The sequence below is a fragment of the Eriocheir sinensis genome, chromosome 60, assembly GCF_024679095.1.
Source record: "Eriocheir sinensis breed Jianghai 21 chromosome 60, ASM2467909v1, whole genome shotgun sequence".
Taxonomy (NCBI): Eukaryota; Metazoa; Arthropoda; class Malacostraca; order Decapoda; family Varunidae; genus Eriocheir; species Eriocheir sinensis.
Genome location: NC_066568.1, coordinates 11,395,967 through 11,413,233, shown reverse-complemented (window position 1 = coordinate 11,413,233; position 17,267 = coordinate 11,395,967). Strand labels below are relative to the sequence as shown.

The window sequence follows — 17,267 nt, the reverse complement described above, 5'->3', positions numbered from 1 at the left end:
GGAAAATATTAAAAGGAATAAGGAAAAAAAAGGAAAACAGAAGAAATAGGAAAGTAAAAGAAAGAGGAATGAGGGAAGGAGGGAAGAAAGGAAGGAAGGAACAAAAAGAAAGAAGGGAGGGAGGGAAGGAAGAAAGGAAGAAAAAAAATGAAAAACCACGTCCCCTTTGACACATCTGGGTAGGCCTATAGATTTACCTTTTCGGAACACCTATATGCGTCATAATGAGTGAGTCACGGCTGTTAGTCACGTGAAGGGGGGAGGGGGGGAGTACACGCTGGCCAGGCCCACCGGAAGTCAAGGTGTGGAGGAGGAGGAGGAGGGGAAGAGGAGGGGGAGGAGGATGTAAAGTGGCAACACACCCACTTCTCTCTCTCCTCCTTCTCCTTATCTTTTATCTTACCCGCTTTCCTTCTTCCTCCTTCATTCACTTATAAGAAGGACGAAGAAGAGAAAAGTAGGAGGAGGAAGAGGAGAGTAGAAGAAAACGCCAAGGAAGAAGGAAGAGGAGGAGGAGTAGGAGAGGAAGGAATGGGAGAGAATAAAGATGATAAGGATGAAGAGAAGAAGGAAATAAGAATACGAAGAAGGAGGAAGAGAAGGAGAGGGTGAAAATGAAGGAAGAGAAGATGGAAAGGAAGGAGGAGGAGATGATAAAAACGGAATAGCAAGAAACAAGAAAGAAACAGGTCAAGAACAACAACATCAACAACACCAACAACAAGAATAGGACGTGAACGTGAGTCAGAACACACGCACACATACGTACACACGGACACACACACACGCACACGGCCCTCTGAATGGTCTCTCTCAGCCCTGACGTCACACACAAGCTGCAAGTTGTCACCATATGTCCCTACTACCACACTTTGCAGCCTTCCTTTCACGCCCTTACCCTCAACACCCCTTCCTTGCTGACCTCTGTGCTGGGAATACGGGTTTTTGAGGCACTTAAAGGCTGGGGTTGTAGGTTAAGGGTTGGTGTGAGGTTAGAACGCAAAAATGGAAGTGAAATGTTGGCGTGGGTTCACATCTGACAAGGACGCGGTGTGATGTTGGTCGAGGTGGAAGACTCGCACTCACACACCACATATATTTGACCGGACTTTCGTAGGCGTTTCGGGCATTTCCAGAGGTGCTTTCATGACCCTAGTGATAGTTTGACCCTTCGTCTTTACCCTGAACTAAGAAAACCACTCCTGGGAACCAGATTGACCCCCTTTTTGGCCTTTGAAAATAGTTGATGTGAGTGAGCGAGAGATAGAGGCGTCTGGGAATACGCCTCGGGGGTTGCCAGCACGAACCTATTTCTCGTAAAACCTCATAACCTCAATTCTAACCATCCCAGTAACTTCAAACGCACGCCTTATCCCCTCCACCACCATCATACAACCTCCATACAAGTGTGGATGTGGTAATTGATGCGGTAGAGAGCGTTAAAGTTCCACATGGCACTCGGTAATGTCATGTGTGGGTGTGTGTGGCAGCGGGCCGGAGTAGTACAGCAGTAGGCGCCGTGGCTCCGTGCTGGCGGGGGAAAGTGTCTCCTTGTAGGCCACAGTGTAAGCCTTTGCGCACTACCTCACCACATGACCAGTAATATCGTGTGCGGCACTAGAGACACAGTGGAAATAGTGGTATAGCGTATGGAAACGTGTTAGAAGGAAAGATAAAGGCATATTCAAGCACAGGGGGAAAGTGTCTCGTAGGCCACAGTGTAAGCCTTTTCGCTCTCTACCTCACCACATGACCAATAATATCATGTACGGTACTTAAGACACAGTGGAAATAGTGTTACAGTGTATGGAAACGTGTTAGAAGGAAAGATTGGTGGAAACGCAAGCTTTCATGGCATGAGAAATTGTCGTTGCGTATTACTGGTGTCATTTTTGCATGTTCAAGGCCTTCCATCTTCACACAGAGGGTCATGAAGGCAGATTATACTGTACAGTGACAATGGAAACAGTGATAACGTATAAGAAATCGTGTTGGAAGGAAAAATATCGGGAAACACAAGATCTATGGACATAAGAACCTATCGTAGAGTATTACTGGTGTTATTTTGCGTGCCCAAGGCCTTCCATCTTCACACAGAGGGTCATGAAGGCAGATTATAACGTGTACAGTGATAGCGTATAAGAAAACGTGTTGGAAGGAAAGATATCTGGAAACACAAGCACATAAGAACCTATCGTAGAGTATTACTGGTGTTATTTTGCGTATTCAAGGCCTTCCATCTTCACACACAGAGTCATGAAGGCAGATTATAACGTGTACAGTGATAGCGTATAAGATAACGTATTGGAAGGATGCGATGTGGAAGCTGTGGAGATTATGGAAGAGTAAACTACATCCATACAGCCTTAGAAACAGACTGTGGAGAGTGTGTGGAAGCTGTGGACAGTGAGAGCGAATTACTTCCACATGGTTTCAGGAACAGACTGTGGATGCGATGTGGAAGCGGAGAAAAGCAAATGATCTCCACACAGTCTCAGAAACAGCTTGTGGAGAGTGAGGGAGAGAGAATATCAACTCCACATAGCCTCAGAAACAGCTTGTGGAGACGATATGGAGAGTGTGGAAGACTACATCACCTCCACATGGCATTGTTAGTAGTGCTGACGTGACCATTAGTGACGTGAGAGTGACGCTGACGTGCATATCCGTGACGTGAGAAGGATGCTGACGTGATTATCCGTGACGTGAGAGTGATGCTGACGGGATGCTGACGTTGACGGGAGAGAAGGAAAGGAAGGGAGAGAAAGAGAAATGAAAAGAAGGAACTGTATGAGATAAATAAATAGAACAGAAATAAAGAGAAATTAAAAGGAAGGAGAGACAGAAAGAGAAATAAGAAAACATACTAAAGAAGGAATAGTAGAAACGCTGACATAATATTGGCAGTGCTGACGTCACACACACACACACACACACACACACACGTACACAGCCAGCCACCGTGACCGCTCAGAGCACACACAGTAGTACCGTTATATGTTGCGCAGTGCATGGTACACACACACACACACACGTACACACAGTAAGGAAGAGTGCAAGAATTAAGTGGAGTAAGAGTGTAAGAAGGTGCCTGTTGCTACACACACACACACACACACGAGGGAAAGAAAGGGAAGGAAAGAGATATGAGAGTAAAGAAGAGAGAGAGAGAGAGAAACTAAGAACAGAAGTGGAGGAGGAGGAGGAACAGTGGAGATGTGGAGGAGCCTGTTGCTATCCGAGGAGGAGGAGGAGGAATGGAGAAGGAGAAGTGGAGGCTTACTAATGAGACTGCACTGTCCTCTCTCTCTCTCTCTCTCTCTCTCATTGCATCCTCTCACAAACATTATATACATTATTATTATTATTATTATTATTATTATTATTACCTTTTTAGAACTGATATACTTCAAGGTTCAGTAGTATTAATAAAGAAGACATATAAGAATTGATAAAGGAGGGAAGAGAAGGAATTTGATGTGAATGGGAACAAGAGAGACAGAAATATATAAATAAATAAAGGAATAAGACAGAAAAATTGATATAATAACAGTAGTAGATGATGATAATAATAATAATAATAATAATAATAATAATAATAATAATGTAGTGTTTGTAAGGAAGGGATGCAAGGGGGGGAGAGAGAGAGAGAGAGAGAGAGAGAGAGAGAGAGAGAGAGAGAAGACAAAAATAAAGAAAGTAAGAAGTGAAGGGTGGTTGCAATGGCCAAAAAACATCTTACATAATATCAGCACAGTGTGGGAAAGTATGTCTCTGTGTGTATGTGTGTGTGTGTGTGTGTGTTACCCCATTCCACCAGAGGACTGAGAGCTGTGTGTGTGTATCTGTGTCTGTGTGCCGGAAAGACATACTTCAAACACATATCAAAACCCACACTGCAAATTCTTTCATAGTTACACAAGCCTTGCAGCTTCATATATAGCTTTGTGTTATTGCATTCTGCCTGTGTGTCGAGAGCTGTGTGTGTGTATCTACGTCTGTGTAGAAATATGGACTTCAAACACACTCACTGCAATTCAAACTATGAATTCTTGAAGCCACACAAGTCTTGCAGCATCACACAGTACTTATCAACTCTCCCTTACTGCATTCTATCTGTGTGCTAAGAGCTGAGTGCGTGTATCTGTGTCTGTAGAAATTTGGACTTCAAACACATAGTACACTGGAGCTCAAACTATGAATTCTTGAAGCCACACAAGCCTTACAGCATCATATATAACTTCATATTACTGCATTTTGCATGTGTGCTAAGAGCTGTGTGTGTATCTGTGTCTGTTTAGAAATATGAAATCTGTGTCTGTGTAGAAATATGGACTTCAAACACGCACACTGGAGCTCAAACTATGAATTCTTGAAGCTACATAAGTCTTATTGCATTTTAGTTACGTGTTACGAGATATCTATTCATACTAAGACACATCCAAGTAGAAACTATGAATTTCTTAACATTCCCAGAAGTCTTAAGCTTCATACAGTACTGAAGGTGTGTGTGTGAGCCCAATCTGCCCATGAACAAAAGGTGCCAGTTTATCTTGATGTAACCGTAGCAGAAATATGCACTCAAAAACACATCCGAGCAGAAAATGTGAAATCCCTAACCTTCCCACAAGTCTTAAGCTTCATACAGCACTTAGGGGCTGTGTGTGTGTGAGCCCATTCTGCTGTGAATGAGCTGTCTGTCTATCTGGGTGTAGCTCCACCACTTAACTCACACATCCGAGCACAAACTATGAATTATGAAGCCGCAAAAGTTTTACCACACCATAAAGTACTTTGGAACTGTGTGATGGCATACTATTCATTAACAAGAGAAGCCTGTTTGAAGATAAGGTATATATACAGACACATTGAGGCACAAACTATGAATTATTAAGTCACAAGAGTACTCGAGAGCTGTGTGTGTGTGATGACATACTATTCATTAACAAGAGCTGTCTGTCTGGGCATCATAGCTCTAGCACTTAACTCACATATCGAAGATCATGCTATGAACTCAGTGTGAGGTATATAAAACAAGAGTACTGAAAATCTCATTATATGTATTCCTTCCACCGTAGAAATTGAAAACGCTATAGGTCAGTGAGTGTATACATTTTATACGTCAAAATTACGTACCTATAAACTGACGTAAATCAAATTCTAGAAAACCAAAAACCTTAACCTACATATTGCTTTTGCTGTATAAATTGAAAACGCTATCAATCAGTGAGTGTTTACGTTTTATACAACAAAATTACGTACCTACAAACTCAGTGCGACATAAAACAAAATCTACACTTGCAAAAATGACGACTTACGTATTCCTTTCATCCTTCCACCATAAGAAAATGAAAATAGTATTGGTCAATGTGTGTGTTTACGTTTGTACGTCAAAATTACGTATCTACCAAATCAGTGCAGCATAAAATGAAATCTACAATGCCAAAAATGTTAACTTACGTATTCTTTCCATCCTTCCACGGTGTTAAAAATAATTAAATGTTTTAGGTTGGGGCGTGTTTATGCTTATACGACAGAATTACGTACGTACGACCTCAGTGCGACATTAACCAAAACCTAAAATACTAAGAATCTTAACCTACATATTCCTTCTTGCATAAAAAATTGCAAAAGCTATAGGTCAGTGTGTGTTTATGTTCATACGATAGAATTAAGTACTTATGAAACCTCAGTGCGACATTAATCGAAGCCTAAAATACCAAAAATCTTAACCCACGTATTTCTTCCTGCGTAAAACAATTAAAACTCTATGGGTGTGTGTATGTGCATTAGTATATGAGGGTGTTACGTACTTACGAACTCTGTGTGACGCAAAGCAAAGTCTACGAAACCAAAAATCTCAGCAAACATATTCTTTCCACTAAAACGAAAAAAAGAAAAAAAAGAATGGAAAAAACGCTACATATCCGTGAGTTTTTATGTATATACAACAGTATTACGAATCAACAAACTCACTTCGACATATGATAAACTTCAGGATGCCGAAAATTTTCACCTACGTATTCCTTCCAGCGTAAAAAATGAGAACTCTATAGGTGTGTGTGTGTGTGTGTGCATGCATGCGTGTGTGTTCAAGGGTATTACGTACATATGGACTCAGCGCAACACAAATCGAAATCCAAATTGCTGACAAGTCTTAACATACATATTCCTTCCACTGTAAAAATCAAAGACTAAGTGGGATGGTGTGTGCTTAAGCTTATACGACAAAACTGCGAACTTATGATCTCAGTGCGACATCAATCGAAACCTTAACATATGTATTCCTTCCACAGTAAAACAATGAGAACTCTATAGGTGTGTGTGCATGTGAGTGTACAAGTGTGTTACGTACTTATGGACAGAGTGGTGGTGTGACGTAATAGAGGATAATGGCCATCAGTCGAGGTGAAGGGGCTTGTGGCTCCCTAGACACATCGGCCATTGATGCTGTCCTGGCCGAGATTGATGCCTTTACGGCGGATTTTGACCAGGACAAGGAACCGCTGACCTCTCTTGGTGGCGATGGGGTAATTATTTGGTTATTATTTTTATTACTACTACTACTACTACTACTACTATTATTATTGTTGGTGTTGTTGTTGTTAACCCGGTAGCAGCGACGGGCCAAATTTGTGGCTTTACCCTGTAGCAGCGATGGGCCAAATTTGTGCCATGATATTTACGCCCCAAAATAGATGATACATAATCTGATCACAAATGCTTTGATATATATTGTAAAATGGTTTGTGTGAGGAGTGATTTTTTCTCATTTTTCCCGCTTGGAGGGACCATTAAGAAACATGATCCCCGCTTCTACCGGGTTAAGGGAAAAGAGACAGAGGAAGAGTGGAAATTTTTTTATGGTGCATATTTTTTTATTTCCTTTCCTTCTTTTTCTTCTCTTTATTTCTTGCTCATTTTCTGTCTTCTTTTCCTTCATCTTCCTCTCCTCCTTCAACCTCTTTTCTCCTATTTCTCCTCCTTTTTTTTATTTTTCTTGCTCCTGTTTCTTATCTTTTCCATCTAATTATCCTTTTTCTTCATCCTCTTATCCTTCTCTTTCTACTTCCTCTCCTGTTTCTGTGTCTTTATCTTCTCTATCTTCTGTTTCCTCTTCATCTTATTTCTCTGTGTCTTCTTTTCCTTCCCTGATTCTTCTCTCATTTCTTTTTCTTGCTCCCCAGCTTCTTAATTTCCTTCTTATGTTACATCTTGATATTATTCTGTTTTTACTTATTTTCCTTCATCCTCTCATTCTTGTACTTCTTCTATATCATATTTCATCACCTTCCATACCCAGTCCATCAATCACTATATATGGTTGAGTTAGGCCTTCAAATCTCCCCATTTATCAATCACTATATGGTTGAGATAGGCCTACAAATATGCCCATCTATCAATCACTATATATGGTTGTGATAGGCCTACAAATCTTCACTCTAGGCATATTATTATTAACCAGCAGCCAGTGTTGTGTTACTCTTTGGTTATCTCTTATCTTAAGGGCCAGGCATACCATCTTCTCTATATATTTACATTAAGATATCTATTATTATTATTATTATTATTATTATTATGGTCATTGTTGTTATTCTTCTAATATACCTAGCATTCTCTCTCTCTCTCTCTCTCTCTCTCTCTCTCTCTCTCTCTCTCTCTCTCTCTCTCTCTCTCTCTCTCTCTCTCTCTCTCTCTCTCTCTCTCTCTTTTCCCATCATTTTCATTTATCTTTCGCTCCCCTTCCCTCCCTCCTTTCCCTCCTTCCTTCCCTCCCCATACCTTACCCGACCTAACCTAACCTTTCTCTCTCTCTCTCTCTCTCTCCTAGGGTCTGGAGCAGGTCGGCAGCAATGTGGGCGTTGTGTCGGGCGTCCAGCGGCGTGAGAAGCCACACCCGCCAAGAATTGACGCCCACCGCTTCTCTAGGGCGAATCTGGAAGGTGAGCGAAAGGAAAACATCAATATACGTCTTTCTTTTAACCCGTCCGCTGCGATTGGCACGGATTTGGCTTTCACTGATAGCCTTGTAACATCTAGTCCCAGGTCTTTCTCTGCCTCTGTGATGGATAGTGGAGTGTTTCCCATGTGGTATTGGTGTGCTGGATATCCCTTCACTGGTAGCCTGGTAACACACTCCCAGGTCTTCCTCTGCCTATGTGGTGGATAGTGGAGTGTTTTTCCCATGTGATATTGGTGTGCTGGATATCTGTTCACTGGTAGCCTGGTAACACACACTCCTAGGTCTTTCTCTGCCTCTGTGGTGGATGCTGGAGTGTTTCCCATGTGGTATTGGTATCCTGGATATCCCCTCCCATTTTTCTTCATTGAATTGTAGCAGCCACTTTTTGTTTCATTCCTGTTGCTTGGTGAGGTCTTCTGGCAGGAAATCCGCAGTCAAGGGGTTAATATGTCGGATGTAGGCGGAATATAAGATAAGTCCTGATATTCCTCTTATTAAATAGTTTGCTGTGTGAAGGAGAAAACACAGTTAAGGAAAGGCTGCTGTTGTTAATGTTGCAGGCCATTGAAACCATTGCCCTAAATATGAAAGCATCAGTCACTGTAAGTCTAACATCCCTCGCTCCTCGTGCGTTAAATTGCTGGATAATGTTGTGTGAAATTGACCCGAAAAATTACTGATGACCAGGTGTGTGTGTGAGAGAGAGAGAGAGAGAGAGAGAGAGAGAGAGAGAGAGAGAGAGAGAGAGAGAGAAATGAATGGAAATGTTTGAGGATAAGGAAAGGAGGGAGAGAGAGAAAGGAAAAAGGGATATAAGAGAGAGAGAGAGAGAGAGAGAGAGATGAATGGAAATGTTAGAAGAAAAAGACGTGTGAGATGGAGGAAGAGAAAGAAAGAAAACGAGAGAGAGAGAGAGAGAGAGAGAGAGAGAGAGAGAGAGAGAGAGAGAGACCGCACCATAACAGACAGGAAAGAGAATTTGATAACAGTACAAGCTTCCATAATTAATAAAACATACAGCATAGATACAGCATTGCAAACTATGATAATAATAATAATAATAATAATAATAATAATAATAATAATCATAATAATAACAAAAATAAATATACCACCATCACAGGCACCAGAACAGGACTGGAACGAGTTTGTGTGTTGTTTGTTGTGTTTATAGTTCTCAAAGGTGTTGCAGGAGGTCATATTGTGTTGTGTTGCAGAGTCAGGGCGTGTGTGTGGTTCTGAATGTGTTTTGTGTTTCTGAGGAGTTTCTTAGTGTTTTACGAGGCAGTGTGTTGGTTCAGTGTTGAGTGAGGGCTGTGTTGCATTGTGTCAGGGTGTGTGTGTGTGTGTTTGTGTTGTGCTGTTCTGAATTAGTGTTTCTGAGGTGTTTTACGAGGCAGTGTATTTGTTCAGTGTTGCGTGAGAAGCTGTATGAAGATGTATGCTGCTGGTACACTGGTTAACCTCCTCCTGTTCTTCTGTCAAGCTTCTTCTTCTTCTTTTGACCTGTAACACTTTGTTTCCTTCTGTCAATCTCCTTCAGCCTTTCCTCTCTTTGTACCAGCTTCCTGCCCCTTGTCTCATGACCTTACAGCAGTATTTCCCTCACTCTCACTTTCTGGCATCCTACCTCACTCTTCCAGGGAATTATTATTAGGTATTACCCCATAGCAGGACTGACACATTTCCCAGTATTCTCTATCTCTCTCTGTCTTACTGCATCTATTTATGTGTTACAAGATATCTATGGCAAAAATTCATACCAAGAAACATCCAGGTAAAACTATCAATTCCTTAACATTCCTGGAAGTCTTAACGCTCATACAGTGCTTAGGGTGTCTGATGCTCTGACGAAGGTTCTAAACTCATCTGTTGACCTGGTTCTCTGTCTGGACTCTGGTGTTTGTGTACGCATTCCTCCTCTGTATTCTTAGAGGGGAGAGAGATCAAATTTGAATGGTGAGGTGTCTTGATACATCCCCTCTTGAACATACCAGCTGACAGTGTTTAAGGACCATAGCAGAACTGTATTTCCTCCTTCTTGTGGCAAACTCCTTTTCTGGAACTGACTCTGGCTTCTGTTTTGTGTTATCTGTATTTTGAGAGGTGAGAGAGGTCGGTTTTGAATGGATAGGTGTCTTGATCCTCTTGAAAATATCAGCTGACAGAGTTTGGGGGCCGCTGCACTGATGTATTTCCTTCTTCCTATTGCAAACTTCTCCTCTGGAACTGACTTTGCCTTTTATTTTGTGGTAGGCTATCTGTATTCTGAGAGGCTGTAGACATGTCATAAGAGTGAATGAGGATGACTTTGTGAAGTTTTGCATAGCTCTCAGTCTGTCACAAGCTGAAAAAAATAGTTAATCAGAGGTACATACAAAAAAAAGGGGGGTCTGGAAAATGTCATACCAAGCTAGAAGGATGAGGAGGAGGAGGAGGAGGAGAAGGAAGAGGAGGTGTAGGAGAGATGAAGTGGACAGGTTATGATGTCATGTAACGTCACACCTACAGAATATGACATCAGTAAGCCTTCCTGTGTGTGTGTGTGTGTGTGTGTGTGTGTGTGTGTGTGTGTGTATTTACCTAGTTGTAGTTTTTCAGGGCTTGGGCTTTACCCTTGTTTGGTCCTGTCTCCGTATCTGCATTTATCCAACTGTGTGTGTGTGTGAGTGTGAGTGTTTTTACCTAGCTATAGTATACGGAGCCTAAAATACCCTCTCATGGCCCTGTCTCCATCTGCATATCCATCCAGTTTTTCCTTTAATATCAACACTTTCTCTACCTCCACCACTTCTTTTAATCATTGTGTGTGTGTGTGTGTGAGTAAGTGGGTGTATTCTCTCACAGTGTCTCTGGGAAGATCCTGGGCGTAGGTGTGTGTCCTGCCACCAAGTTAGGTTAGTGTGGGAGTTAACTTGTCACCTCTCCTTCATCTGGTATGGGAAGAGACAGCTCAGGCTTTCCCTTCACCTTATTAGCCATGGGAACAAAGAGAGAGAGAGGCAGAGGGACAGAGGCAGTGACAGGGACGGAGGCAGTGATAGGAACAGAGGGGGACAGAGGCAGTGACAGGAACAGAGAGAGAGACAGAGGCAGTGACAGGAACAGAGGGACAGAGGCAGTGACAGGAACAAAGAGAAACAGAGGCAGTGACAGGAACAGAGAGGGACAGAGGCAGTGACAGGAACAGAGAGGGACAGAGGCAGTGACAGGAACAAAGAGAAACAGAGGCAGTGACAGGAACAGAGAGGGACAGAGGCAGTGACAGGAACAGAGAGAGAAAGATACAGGAACAGAGAGGTACAGAGACAGTGACAGGAACAGGGACAGGAACAGTGGTACAAATATAGAGAAAAATGCATTTGCTGTGAGGTCTTCTGAGGCAAAGCTTTCTCCTGGACACAAATCTAAGTATACCAACAGAGAGAGGCAGAGAAGGAGAAGGAGAGGTTTAGTAAGAGAGAGAGAGAAGAGAAGAAAAGAGAGTTAGCAAGGAGAGAAGGAAGGAGAGAGGTAGAAAGCAAGTTAAATAAGAGGAGGAAGAGAGAATTAGCAAGGAGAGAATGGTAGACATCACAGAGTATAGAAAGAGGGAATAAGGAGAAAGAAGAGAGATAAGAGGAAAGGGAGAGAAGAAAAGAAGATTAGGAGGAGAGAATGGAAGATCTATATCACTGACTATGGAAGGAGGAAGGGAGGAAGGAAAAGGAAGATTAGGGGGAGAGAGTGGAAGATCTATATCACTGACTATGGAAGGAGGAAGGGAGGAAGGAAAAGGAAAAGGATTAGGAGGAGAGAGTGGAAGATCTATATCACTGACTATGGAAGGAGGAAGAGAGGAAGGAAGAGGAAAAAAGAAGATTAGGAGGAGAGAATGGAAGATCTATATCACTGACTATGGAAGGAGGAAGAGAGGAAGGGAGGAAGGAAGAGGAAAAGGATTAGGAGGAGAGAGTGGAAGATCTATATCACTGACTATGGAAGGAGGAAGGGAGGAAGGAAAAGGAAAAGGATTAGGAGGAGAGAGTGGAAGATCTATATCACTGACTATGGAAGGAGGAAGGGAGGAAGGAAAAGGAAAAGGATTAGGAGGAGAGAGTGGAAGATCTATATCACTGACTATGGAAGGAGGAAGGAAGAGGAAAAGGATTAGGAGGAGAGAGTGGAAGATCTATATCACTGACTATGGAAGGAGGAAGGGAGGAAGGAAGAGGAAAAAAGAAGATTAGGAGGAGAGAATGGAAGATCTATATCACTGACTATGGAAGGAGGAAGAGAGGAAGGGAGGAAGGAAAAGGAAAAGGATTAGGAGGAGAGAGTGGAAGATCTATATCACTGACTATGGAAGGAGGAAGAGAGGAAGGAAAAGGAAAAGGATTAGGAGGAGAGAGTGGAAGATCTATATCACTGACTATGGAAGGAGGAAGGGTGGAAGGAAGAGGAAAAAAGAAGATTAGGAGGAGAGAATGGAAGATCTATATCACTGACTATGGAAGGAGGAAGAGAGGAAGGGAGGAAGGAAGAGGAAAAGGATTAGGAGGAGAGAGTGGAAGATCTATATCACTGACTATGGAAGGAGGAAGAGAGGAAGGAAGAGGAAAAAAGAAGATTAGGAGGAGAGAATGGAAGATCTATATCACTGACTATGGAAGGAGGAAGAGAGGAAGGAAGAGGAAAAAAGAAGATTAGGAGGAGAGAATGGAAGATCTATATCACTGACTATGGAAGGAGGAAGAGAGGAAAAAGAAGATTAGGAGAGAGTGGAAGATATCAGTGACTATGTAAGGATTAAGAGACCAAGGAAAAAAAAATAATAATACTATATGGGAGACAGGGAGAGGATGTGTACGTGTGTGTGTGCGTGTGTCCAGTGCATATGTCCGTTTGTTCATCCGTTGTCCATCCGTCCCTTTACTTAGAACAACGACCGAAGGATCTCATTACACAGGAAGGACCCACCAGCCTATGCCTCCTGCAGTCATCCCATCCTGTAGACATTAATAAGATAGCCCATGACTCAGTGTGTGTGTGTGTGTGTGTGTGTGTGTGTGTGTGTGTGTGTGTGTGTGAGAATAATGGTGGTAAAGATGGAAATAAGAATAGATTGAGTAGGAGATAGGGAATAGATTGGGTAGAAGAGAGAGAGAGAGAGAGAGAGAGAGAGAGAGAGAGAGAGAGAGAAATCAATAGTAACAAGTTGAATAATTTCCTACCAAAAAAAAAAAAGCAATCGCAATTCTAAAAGGTGTGTATGTATGTGTGCGTGTATGTACGTGTGTGTGTATGTATGTATGTGTGTGTGTATGTCTGTGTGTGTGTGTGTGTGTGCGTACATAATCCATTCCGCCCCTAATGGTCGTTCACACCATCAAGAGAGTAATGACCACAGCTGTTCTGGGAGACATATAATTAATCTACAATCATTATAACATTCCTAGCTAATTATCCATCACCTATTATATATTTACACTCCTAATTATTGCTTGTAAGTCCACTATTTATCATTAATTTCTCCACTTCTCATTATAAACATCCACCTGTTATTCCATCCACTATCTTGCTATCTCAGTCTCATATTATTTCAAGTTTTATCATTTCTTTATATTTTCATGCAGTTATTAATTACAGCTGTCCCTCAAATAGCACGGTTTCCAATAGTTTGGTTTCAGTTTTATATGGATTGTTACGGAAGATCTTTTAGGATTTTTAAATTTCCTGCTTGTCGGGAAATTAAAAAATCCTAAAAAATCTTCTTAGAAAATCCACATTAAACCAAAACCGAACTATTGGAAACTGTGCTATTTGAGGGACAACTGTATTTCTCTTTCAAACTCTTTCTTTCATGTTTTCTTTGTAGTATTCATTTTCCCTTTGTTTTCTCCCTCTGACTCTATATGTGTTTTCCCTTTGTTTTCTCCCTTTGACTCTATATGTGCTTTCCCTTTGTTTTCTCCCTCTGACTCTATATGTGTTTTCCCTTTGTTTTCTCCCTCTGACTCTATATGTGTTTTCCCTTTGTTTTCTCCCTCTGACTCTAATTGTGTTTTCCCTTTGTTTTCTCCCTCTGACTCTATATGTGTTTTCCCTTTGTTTCCTCCCTTTGACTCTATATGTGTTTTCCCTTTGTTTTCTCCCTCTGACTCTATATGTGTTTTCCCTTTGTTTTCTCCCTCTGACTCTATATGTGTTTTCCCTTTGTTTCCTCCCTTTGACTCTATATGTGTTTTCCCTTTGTTTTCTCCCTCTGACTCTATATGTGTTTTCCCTTGTTTTCTCCTTTGACTCTATATGTGTTTTCCTTTGTTTTCTCCTCTGACTCTATGTGTTTTCCTTTGTTTTCTCCCTCTGACTCTATATGTGTTTTCCCTTTGTTTTCTCCCTCTGACTCTATATGTGTTTTCCCTTTGTTTTCTCCCTTTGACTCTATATGTGTTTTCCCTTTGTTTTCTCCCTCTGACTCTATATGTGTTTTCCCTTTGTTTTCTCCCTCTGACTCTATATGTGTTTTCCCTTTGTTTTCTCCCTTTGACTCTATATGTGTTTTCCCTTTGTTTTCTCCCTCTGACTATATGCGTTTTCCCTTTCTGTTTTCTCCCTTTGACCCTCTAATTCCTCCTCCCTTCAACCTTTTTCTAATTCAATCTCCCTTTCTCTACTCTCTCGGCCTTCTTCCTTCCATACGTCCTTTTTCTCCATCATTTTCCATGTTTTAAGAAGCTTTTAATCCTCCCTTATTGCATGACCTTTCTTGCACTCCTCCTTCCATCCACCCTTTCTCCCTCTGTACATGTCCTCTTTTTATTCCCTCCCTTCCCCCCTCATTCCCTCCCTTCTAACTCCCTTTTCCCTCCCTCCCTCAGACTCTGGTGACGTTGAGCTTGACACCATCCTGGGCGAGCTGTGTGCCTTGGAGACGCAGTTCGAGTTTGAGTTGTCCTCCAAGTCTGGCACGACCGCCCCGCCCGCCCCCACGCTGTCCTCCGCCCCCTCGGCCAGGACCACCACCACCACTGTCACCGCCAACATAACAGGTGCGGAAACTAAGCCTCGTAGAAGTGTTTGTGAATCTCTGTCTGTGGGATTTCGTAGTTCAACGTAACTCACTTTATTTTTCCTTTTATGTATTTTCTTCTTTCTATTCTCTACCTTTTTATTTCACTCCTTCCTTTGACGTAATTCTGACTTCACTTTCTTCCTTCCTTCCTTCCTTCCTTTGTTTTTCCTTTGTGTGTATTTCCTCTTTCTATTTCACTCCTTCCTTTAATGTAATTCTAACTCCACTTCCTTCCTTCCTTCCTTTGTTTTTCCTTTGTATGTATTTCTCCTTTCTATAAATGTTACTCAAACTTCACTTCCTTCTTTCCTTCCTTTGTATGTATTATCCCTTCCTTCCTTCCTTCTGTTCTTCCTTCCTTTTCTCTCTTCTTCCTTCCTTCCATTCCCTCCCTCTACTAACTCTCCCTATCAATTTTGACCTCCTTCCTTTCTTCCTTCTGACATAATGATAATCTTCTCTCAGTCTATCTATAAACTTAAAACAGGGCAAGTAATCATTTTTCTAACTCTCTCGCTCCCAAAATGTGTCGCGAGAGTTCCTCCATCTGGCTTTCGATTATTTGCGGAGCTGAATTTTATTGCATCTTGCTCGAGTTATGAAGCTCTGGGCGGTGTGAGGTTACTGTGTGTGTGTGTGTGTGTGTGTGTGTGTGTGTGAGGGTCTGGGTGGGTGGGTCTGTTTGAGGTCTGAATTATTGAGTCCCTCCCTGGCAGCCTCAAAGGGTCTTGGTGTGTGTGGTTGTCGTCGCTTGTCGTGTGTGTGTGTGTGTGTGTGTGTGTTAGTTATCCCACACTGTTTGTTTTCTTTTTCTTCTAATTTATTTATTTATTTATTTATTTATTTTTTCTCAATATGTACTTTTACATTCTTTCTTCTTATCTCACTTTGTCATAATGATAATAGGGTTAGGTTATTTGAAGGACTCCCAGGCCTATTTCCACTGCTTTTGTTTTGTAAACCTACACCTAAACCTAAAGAAAGGTCAAAAAAATAAGTAATATACCATAAAATTTTTTTTTGGCCAGATGGCGCTTTTATTTTTACGCTACGCCTGACCTCATATGGTTGGATGCATTAGTTTTCTTCTTTTTCTTCTTCTTCTTCTTCTTTTTTACCTTCTTTACTATCATAACCCAGCAAGCCTTTTTATTTCCTCTCTATTTATTCATTATTTATTTATTTATTTATTTATTCCCTGATCCTCCACCTTTCCTGAGCTTTCTTTGTTTCCTCTCATTCATTTATTTACTTATATTCATTTATTTATCCCCTTGGTCTTCCTTCTTTCCTATATAAAAATCAATATCAAATCACCACTGAACACCCAGCATACAACATCACTACCTTCCCTCACAGACAAGATGCAGCCCAAACAACAGCAGCCTTCACCAGCAGGCCCACAGCAGCTGCACGGTGACTCCCCTCAGCAGCAGCCACAGCAGCAACCTCAGCAGAGACAGACACACTCTCGCAGCAACTCTGGTAACAGCAGTCGCCCCAAGCTGGAACCTCTCAACATGGAGATCGACGTCTCTGCCACCACCATGGGTAAGCCTCTGTGTGTGTGTGTGTGTGTGTGTATGTGTGTATTTACCTATTTGTAATATACAGGACCTGAGCTACACTTCTATGGTTCTCTCTCTCTCCGTAAATCTATGTTTGTCCAGTTTTTCCATTGCCACACACTCTTTGTCTCCAACACTTCCTCTAATTCATTCCAGGGGTTTATATTTCTAAGAGGAAACTTTTTTTGTGTGTGTGTGTTGTATTTACCTATTTGTAGTATACAGGGCCTGAGCTCAAGCCTGGTTAGTCCTGTCTCCCAATTCATATTTGTCCATCTTTTCTGTCATTATATAGACACTGCCCGCTTCAACAGTGTCTTTGCTTAGTCCATTCCATGTATCCACACTCCTGTATTGAAATCTGTACTTCTTTATGTCATTCAAACATTCCCCGTTCTCAGTTTCTTGCTGTGTCCTCTTAGTTGCCTCCTCCCTTCTATCTCAGTGAAATCATTTCTATCCAACACGTCCATTCCCCTTGTGTTCCTGTACAGTGCTATCAGGTGTGTGTGTGTGGTTCTCCTGGTCATGTGTGTAGCCATATATACCCACACACCTGTTTACGGCATCACCTGAATACACACGCATCTATATTTACCTTCCCTGGCTAATGCTGCAGCCTATAGATAGCTGCACCTGTTTATGCACGATGCCTAACCTTGCCCAGACGCATACCTCACCT

The 17,267-nt window shown here is 41.8% G+C and overlaps 1 protein-coding gene across 9 annotated transcripts in view; it reads left to right on the top strand.

Moving 5' to 3' along the window:
• LOC126985981 (abnormal cell migration protein 10-like) overlaps positions 1–17,267 on the top strand; it is an 89,130-nt gene that overhangs the window by 62,430 nt on the left and 9,433 nt on the right. For 4 of the 9 annotated variants that reach the window (XM_050841670.1, XM_050841668.1, XM_050841669.1 and 1 more), the window contains 3 exons: positions 7,832–7,943; positions 14,824–14,994; positions 16,377–16,568. In XM_050841670.1, the coding sequence (XP_050697627.1) occupies positions 7,832–7,943; positions 14,824–14,994; positions 16,377–16,568 (475 nt within the window). Of the gene's footprint in view, positions 1–1,492; positions 1,610–1,703; positions 1,721–6,296; positions 6,531–7,831; positions 7,944–14,823; positions 14,995–16,376; positions 16,569–17,267 lie in introns of those variants that run through there. The other 5 variants (XM_050841671.1, XM_050841672.1, XM_050841675.1 and 2 more) reach the window with 5 other exon arrangements.